Source organism: Jatropha curcas, chromosome 8, assembly GCF_041381405.1.
Source record: "Jatropha curcas cultivar XTBG-Jc1 chromosome 8, XTBG_Jcur_1.0, whole genome shotgun sequence".
In the NCBI taxonomy this organism is placed as follows: Eukaryota; Viridiplantae; Streptophyta; class Magnoliopsida; order Malpighiales; family Euphorbiaceae; genus Jatropha; species Jatropha curcas.
In genome coordinates this window covers 8,192,737-8,201,467 of record NC_143158.1, presented here as the reverse complement: position 1 = coordinate 8,201,467, position 8,731 = coordinate 8,192,737, and the positions used below count along the sequence as shown (strand labels likewise).

General features: G+C 36.2%; 1 protein-coding gene across 1 annotated transcript; it reads left to right on the top strand.

The window, feature by feature from the left end:
* Positions 1-1,373: 1,373 nt before the first annotated feature.
* On the top strand, positions 1,374-8,530 carry VIM1 (Zinc finger (C3HC4-type RING finger) family protein). The gene is made up of 9 exons (XM_012217159.4): positions 1,374-1,901; positions 2,107-2,639; positions 4,104-4,229; positions 6,366-6,465; positions 6,575-6,636; positions 6,731-6,833; positions 7,035-7,179; positions 7,416-7,630; positions 7,744-8,530. Exons 1-9 carry the CDS (start codon positions 1,467-1,469, stop codon positions 8,290-8,292), a joined length of 2,268 nt encoding a protein of 755 aa, XP_012072549.1. The 5' UTR covers positions 1,374-1,466; the 3' UTR covers positions 8,293-8,530.
* Positions 8,531-8,731: the final 201 nt, after the last annotated feature.

The following is an 8,731-nucleotide window of genomic DNA, read 5'->3' as shown; positions in this document are numbered from 1 at the left end:
CTGTTTAGTTTCTTTGAATATAAATAATTACTGCCATTGTTGCCACCACAGACACCACCACTGCTAACACTACTAAGGCTAGTATTGCTGCACTTTTTTTAAAAGATAAAAAAATAAATAATTGAGTGTTTATTTTCTCATTTGTTTCTGTATTTTCCTCTAACGAGCATTAAAAAAAGCAAAAAAATGTTTAAGTAAAATGAAGCAGAACAAAATGCAAAAGAAGAGAGAGATGAAGAAAAATATGCAAATTTCAAAATAAAAACAAGTAAATCTAATAGGTAAACAAATTTCAAATCTCTCAACCAAACACTTTTTTTTTTCTGTCACCATCTTTTCCTTTCTCCATTAACTCCGGCAGCGATGGCGGTGACTGTGTGTGATAGCCAAGACTCCGATCAATTCGATTTCACTGCCCTTCTTGTAACTCCGGCGACGACGACGGTGGCTGTTGTAATCTTTATTTCCTTCAATTTTCTTTTATTATATGAGATTAAGTTTTGGATTTGATGGAATTTGAAGGAGGACAATATTTGGATTCTGGTGTTTTTGATAGGTATCTTAATTTGAGTTTTAGTGTAAAATTTAAAGGGAAGATTTTAGAGATGTTGGTGGTTTGTTGGTGTTGATCTGCCATTGATGGCTGTGGAGCTTAGCTATTGGATTTTATTGTTGAAAGGGGAGGAAAAAGACATGCTTGGTTGCGAAGCAAATGACCTTTTCGGGGATGTCTAGATCTAACGTTAAAGTTTATTTTGTGAGTGAGGGCATTTTCGAAATTCCACAATTATTAAATAGAAGGACCTTTCTATTGATGAGATTAAAATTTAGGGATCTAAAAGTTGATTTTTGAAAAATTGATATCTTCAAGCGTTAGTTAGGTAAAAACTTAAGAATCCCGTGTAGTCGGTATCCGAAAACTTATATCAGTACCTTGTTCGTATCCATTACGTATAGTAATTTTATTATCCTGTATCATCAACCTATTTATAACTAGACATCTTTAAACGATAAGAGCCATGCGGTACCCTACAATGCCCGTACCTTTTTCATCCCTAGCCAATACACTTCATGTCCCTCTGAATAAGCGCGTAATGGATTTTTATTAAGGAGACAGTAGACGCACGTACAACGCTTTAACCCATTACCCTCTAGCAAAGCATCATTTTAAAAGTTCAAACTATAAAAAGCAATGCTAATCTAACAAGGCACAATATATAATAAAAATGAACGACAAATAAAAAAATTTGAAAAAAAAGAATTACTCCGTACATCCCACCTGTCAAAATTTTAAAAATATTCAATCTCTTTCCTTAACCCGCCTCCCTAACTTTCCCTTCCCCCCCCCCCCCCCCTTCTCTCTTCCTCTCTACCCTATAAAAGCTTGTAAAACCGAAACGTCTCTTACATTTTCTCTATCTTTGTGTCTGTTTCTCTTCGTTCCTTATCCTGCGCACACCTCACCTATGGCGCACGATATCCAACTTCCCTGCGACGGAGATGATGTATGCATGAAATGCAAGGCAAAACCTCCAGCTGAAGAAACTCTGACTTGTAGCACGTGCATTACTCCATGGCATGTGGCTTGTCTTTCTTCTCCTCCTGAAACCCTAGCCTCTACTCTTCAGTGGGAGTGTCCTGATTGTTCCGGTGAAGCCATCGTCACCACAGCTGTCGTCGGTAGTGGAAATGAGTTGGTGGCAGCGATAAAGGAGATTGAAGCGGATGCTAAGCTGACGGAGAAGGAGAAGGCGAGGAAACGACAGGAATTGATGAGTGGGAAAATGGAAGAAGAAGATTTGAAGAAGAAAGGGAAAGAGAGGGTAAATGAAATGTTGATTGTTCTTGGTGATAACATTAACTGTTCGTTTTGTATGCAGTTGCCTGAGAGACCCGTTACTGTAAGTTCTGATTTCCATTGTGGTTTTTATTTTGTACTTTTAGATATGTTTGTTTTTATTATCATCTTCACTTCATCAAAACCTAGCATCATATTTATCTGCATATAAATTATTACATTTGTTTCTCTTTTAATGAACGATTCATTACTTTAATCACTGTAAGTTAACGTGCGAGCTTGAAATGGTATATTTTGTCTTGTTTCAGACACCGTGTGGCCACAATTTTTGCTTGAAATGTTTCGAGAAATGGATTGGACAAAGAAAGTTTACCTGTGCAAAATGCCGTAAGCCAATACCTGCAAAAATGGCCAGTCAGCCCCGCATTAATGCTACCGTTGTGTCTGCCATTCGTATGGCAAGGATGTCAAACTTGATTTCTTCTGGAGGTCTCCCGAAGATTTACCATTTTGAACACAATCAAAACAGGCCAGACAAAGCATACACGACAGAAAGAGCACAAAAGGCTGGTAAGGCCAATGCTTGTAGTGGGAAGATATTTGTCACTGTGCCTCCAGATCATTTTGGGCCTATCCCAGCTGAAAATGATCCTGAAAGAAATCAAGGCGTGCTGGTTGGAGAATGTTGGGAGGATAGATTGGAATGCAGGCAATGGGGTGCACACCTACCCCATGTTGCTGGTATTGCTGGACAATCAAACTATGGAGCACAATCAGTGGCACTTTCTGGAGGATATATAGATGATGAAGACCATGGAGAATGGTTCCTCTATACTGGAAGGTTGGTTTCAAATATCAATTCTCAATGAACTGACATTTAGTCGTAATTCATCAATCTCCTTTTTTTTTTTCCTTCACTTTTATTGCAGCTGTTCTATACATTGAATAAGGTGAAAGTATATATGTGAACTGTTGATGCTAATTTTTGTATGCGTTTGTTGAAGATAATTCACTCTTGGAGCTGGTAAATGCAAATGCATGTGGGCTTGTAACTCCTTTCTGTTTCTTTTCTATGATACGGTTTTAAGAATAAAAGAAGGATTTAGCATTGAAAGAAGAAGATAACAGAAAGGAAGAAGGAAACAAAGAGTAGACACAAGAATTCTTTATTGATCAATTACAGAATGAATCTACGAGTCAATGATCAAGGACTTATAACTAATTTAACGGCTTGTCTGGCAACTTTCAACATTTCAGCTCACTTCCTCCTATCTAACAGAATCCTAACAAATTCTGCAACGGTCTACTAACGGCTATTAATCTGGCAGGGTGACCAAGATTTATAACTAATTTAACGGTTTGTCTAACAACTTGCAACATTTCACCTCACTTCCCTCCTATGGAACAGAATCCTATCAAATTCTCCAACGGTATCCTAACGGCTATTAATCTGGCACGGGTGACATGCTTCCATTGCCTACCACGCACCGTATCACTGTTGATGCATTATCACACACCGAATCACTATTGATTGCATTACCAAGCACCGTATCACTATTGATTGCATTACTACGCCATATCACTATTACTACGCACCGTATCACTCCTATTGATTGCATCACTACGCACCGTATCACTGCTATTGATTGCATCACTACGCACCGTATCACTGCTATTGATTGCATCACTACGCACCGTACTGCTATTGGTTGCATTACTATAGGTTGCATTACTACTCACCGTATCACTATTGGTTGCTTTACCACGCACCGTATCACTATAGGTTGCATTACTACTCACCGTATCGCTATAGGTTGCATTACCATGCACCGTATCACTATTGATTGCATTACTAAGCATTGTATTACTATTGGTTGCTTTCTTCTATGCGCTGTATCACCATTGATTGCTTCCTTAATACGTACCGTATCACTATTGATTGCTTTACTAATGCTCACAGTGTCACTGTTGATTGCTTTACTAATGCTCACAGTATCAGTATTGATTGCTTTATCACTTTACAGGTATCAATGAATTAGTATGCATAACCTGCGGTGCTTGATGAGACCATGGTTAATCTAGTGTTATTGTATATCTATGTCTGTCCTTGTGACTTCTTGTTTTCTGATGTTCAAAACTTCTTGTTTATTTTAGTAACTTACTAGCTCTGTCCTCTCCTTTATCCTATTGCTCTTTCTTGTTTACATGCCTTAATTTTTTTTTTACCGTTATCTTTTTTGTTTTTAATGTTCTTTTACAATTGGACTTGTGGATACTGAAGTCATTCTATGGTTGTGGTTGGCAGCGGTGGTCGAGACCTTAGTGGAAACAAACGGACTAACAAGGAGCAGTCTTTTGACCAAAAGTTTGAGAAAATGAATGAGGCTCTTAGATTAAGTTGCAAAAAAGGCTATCCTGTTAGAGTAGTGAGGTAAGTTCTACCCAAAATTTCATTTTTCTTTCTCTGGTTATGTATTTATATCTTCTTTACATTTTAATTCTATATGACTGCTTGTGCACTCTATAGCATTGCCTTTTGTTTTGCATTATGCATTTATAATTATATGGATTTTAAAACTCTTCCTGTTTATAGATGGTATTAATGGCTGCTGTTTCCCAATGTGAAAATAGCTATTAGGAGACGAAAGTGTCAAAAGTTAAAAGAAATCAATATCATGTTAATTGTTTATATATATTTTTTATGCTTTGCCTTTTCTTGCGATTATGGACTTGAGCAAATATAATGACAAAAGATTCATATAGCGGACTACAACCAGTTTGGGATTAAGACTTAGTTGTTGATTTTATTAGGAGCAGTGGTATCATTGGTGTCGCATAGTCGAACTTGAGTTGGTTCAGGAGTTTTTAGCTTGAGCATGATTCAAGCTTTTTTATGTACAAAATGACTCAAATGAGCTATAAACAAGCATTGAAGTGAATCGAATTCTATAAAATATTAAGTTAACAAATGCTTATAGCAACATATTATTCAATAATAGGATATGACGTAAGTATGAAAATAAAAAGGAAAGGAGATGACACAAATTTATCATATACAGCCAAAACTTATCTTTCCAACTTGGTACTTGTAATCTTATAGTCTGAAGCTTTTGGTGCAACAAAATCCATTGTTTAAGGTTGGGAATATAGAAAAGGAGAATGGGTAAGGGAGAGCTGGGTAAGGGGGAGCTATTGGTATTTGAGGAAGTTGGAAGAACGTGGGAAAACTCCAATCTATCTTATTCCTGACAGATTGTTTCTGAAAAGGTGAGATTTCCATTTGGCCATTACAGCATTATGTAAATATTATGGAACAGCTGTTTTTCCCAATGCCCCATTGCGAGTGCACTAGTTAATATTGAATTGGTAGGCCAAAATCCCACTACATGTTGGCCGATTTGGTAGAATAAATTTAAAATTTAATACCCTTATTAGAGACTGCTATTTCTTTTAGAGAATGTCTTTGATGGTTGTTTCATTTGATGAGGTCATAATTAGTTGTATCAGTTTAACACATTTAACTTTAGTGAATATATTTACCTCTTTTTTAGGCCATTGACATTTAAGAATTTGCTGACATTGATGCTTGGTAATATATATCTTTACAATTGTAATGTTTATAAATGTAAAGTAATGCATAAGTAATATGACCATGCATTAATGTGTCTTGCACCACTTGCAATTAGGAAAGGAAATGGGACGGATTTTTCTTTGGGTATCTGACCTGGTCCATCCTGTTAAGTGATTTTGAGTATTAGTTAAATGAGTTCTATGAGTGTTAAATTTATTACCCATCATGGGTTTGGGTTTGATAAGGAAAAAACAAAATCGATTTGGTGGGTCTGGGTTTAAGACCTTGAGCGTCTGCTACTCGAAACTTGTTATGTGGATATGATAAATTTTTCATTCCTATGTATGTTGTTAAGATGAACTATTTTTATATAGATTTTTTATTATAAATTTGTAATTTATTTCAGTTTTATTAAGATTTTTGCTACTTTTATTTTATATTAAATTGGTTTAGGTAGTGAACAAGTAGTATTTATCAGTTCTGGACGGGTAGGGATAGTGATAGGGATAATTTAAAATGGGTTTTAGACAGGTATGAGCAGTTCAAAATTCAAAAGTATGCTAGGGCATTATTAGATTATCTGAATTTGCAATTTCTGATGCTAAGGCAACTGGCTCTATATTGTAGGAATTGGCAGGATAGGGTTAGGAATTGGTAGATATTACTTGTTGCATGCCTGGTTGATATTTCCTAGTCTTTGATTTTTCCAAATAATACCTAGTTGATTTTGAATGTAATATTCTCCTTGACAATGTATAAACTGGAAACGAGGCACTTCTAATGTTATTTGCTGATGTTGCTAATGCATTTAAAAAATGATTTCAGTTATTGCATAAAAAAACTCATGAAATGCACATGGTGAATATTTGTGAGAGGATGTGTAAGGTAAATGATTTAGGTTCAATTTTTTACACTCAACACAATTCTTCTTCCTTGTTTTAACAAGTGCTGTTCATTTTTCAAACACTTCTCATGCTTGCTGTTTGAAATGAGCAGGTCCCACAAGGAGAAGCGTTCCTCATATGCTCCTGAGAAAGGGGTTCGCTATGATGGAGTCTATAGAATAGAGAAGTGCTGGCGAAAAGTTGGAATTCAAGTAAATACATCGAACTTCTGATCAAGTTTTTCTTTCCTTTTTTTTTCTTTTCTTTTCTTTTTTCCCCCTGTAGTATGGAATAATTTATCAAGAGCTGTTCCTGCATTAGGGCCATAAGGTTTGTCGCTACTTATTTGTCAGATGTGACAATGAGCCTGCTCCTTGGACGAGGTTTGTTTTTTTGAAAATTTGGCTAATGTGTTTCCTTTATTTGAATTTCTTTGTCTTTCTCTCTCTTTCTTAATGTATCCAACTTTTATAACAGCGATGCAAATGGGGATAGACCAAGACCTTTGCCTGTCATAAAAGAGCTTGATAAGGCAACTGATATAACAGAGAGAAAGGAAAGCCCATCATGGGATTTTGATGTGAGTGAATTCAGTTGTTAAGTTTCTTTATCTTTTACCTGCTTTCTTGTTTATTGTTAATTTGATGATCATCTGGTCTTGATCAAAGTTACCTATGGCATTGAAATAGAAACTGTTTCAATGGTATTGGAAATCAAATCTATTCTTTAATCTTATTAGTAAATTGGAAAATGAACTTTGACATCATTTATTATTTCTCAGGAAGAAGATGGTCACTGGAAGTGGAAAAAACCCCCACCAGTAAGCCGAAAACCTGTTGCTAATGTAAATTCTGAAGATAGGAAGAGGTCAAAGAAAGTTATAAGGCAATCACAATATGGACAAATAAAAGAGAAGCTGCTAAGAGGTTCTCCTCCTGTTCTGTTCTTTTGTTATATGTCATCACATCATCGCTTTCAGCCTGTAGAATTCCACTGTAAACCATTTCAAATTATTTCTCTTTAAGTTTCTAAAATCTGAAATGAAAGGTGCTGGCCGATAGGTGGTGAATTCAATGTATTGTCTGTGTTATTACATTCCATGTTCACTTTTGATCTTCAGTATTGCATTTAATGTTCACTTTTGCAAGTCTCAATATTGCAGAATTCAGTTGTAAGATATGTCATCAAGTGTTGAATGAACCAGCTACAACAACCTGTGGTCACAATTTTTGCAAGTCATGTTTGGAAGGGGCATTTGCTGGGCAGACCGTCATGAGAGAGAGAAGTAGAGGCGGACGGACACTTCGAGCACAAAGAAATGTCATGAAGTGCCCTTATTGTTCTGTAGACATCTCTGATTTCCTTCAAGATATTAAGGTGCGATATAAATAAATGTAGCCACTTGTTTTTAGGGAAGCACAGCATGCAGGGTCCCTTGTTTTCTATCTTTGAAATACATGATAGTTTCATTCTCTGGTGCTTATTGACAGGTTAACCGAGAACTGATGAATGTGGTAGAGACACTGCAATGCATGGCTAAAGAGAGTTTGGACGTTGTGGAGGATTCAAGTGAGGAAGATGATGACAATCCCTGTAATAAGACTGCTAACACCGTTTCAGGGGATGCTTCTACTAACAGTGAGCTCCAGAAGGCTGTCGAGCAGAAGAATGCAGATGACGGTGAAAATGCTGGAAGCACTGAAGCTTCAGCAAATAATGAAAAATCCAGCATTCACAGTTTGGCTGAATGCAGCAAGCCACAGAGGGTTAACAAGAAGAAGAAAGTTGAATCTGGTGATTGCTCCATAAAGGATGAGAAAGGGAACAAGATTTCTGCAGAGAAAACTGGTGATGGAAACTCTGGAGAAGGTAGCAAACCTGTCTCAGAGTCTTTGAAAAGGAAGAATGGGGTTGAAACAATAGAACCTCCTGGTGCTGGTGGTGTCAAGACAAGGAAGAGAAGAGTTGAACAAGAAACAGCTGATGGCAATGATTCACCATCAAGTCCACTTCATGTGCGATCATCTGATGATTTTTAATGAATCCTTTCGTTGGTTTAATAGCTTATTTGTGTACTTTCATTTCAAGGTGACCTTTTAGAACTGAATGCAATTTGCAATTCATCTATGCATGATATTTGAATGGCTGCCATTATTGGGAGCAAGACTGCCTATTTTTGGGTACCCTTTATTTTTGTATAATTCACATTCATATTTATATTTTAATTTTAATTAATATATGTATTTTTATGTTATAATATAAAGAAATTTACAAGTATTTGAAGGTTTTTTTTTTTTTTTTTTTTTTTTTTTTTTTTTTATATATATATATTTTAGCATTTAGGCTTGGAAAAGGATTGAAAGATTAAAGGGACCGACCTGAGTTTCCTCCGCCTTGCATCATTGGATAGAGAGTTACTAAGAATTTTCTAAAGGGAAAGTACTATCTAGCCCGAAGTTTGGTTAAACTTACCATTTC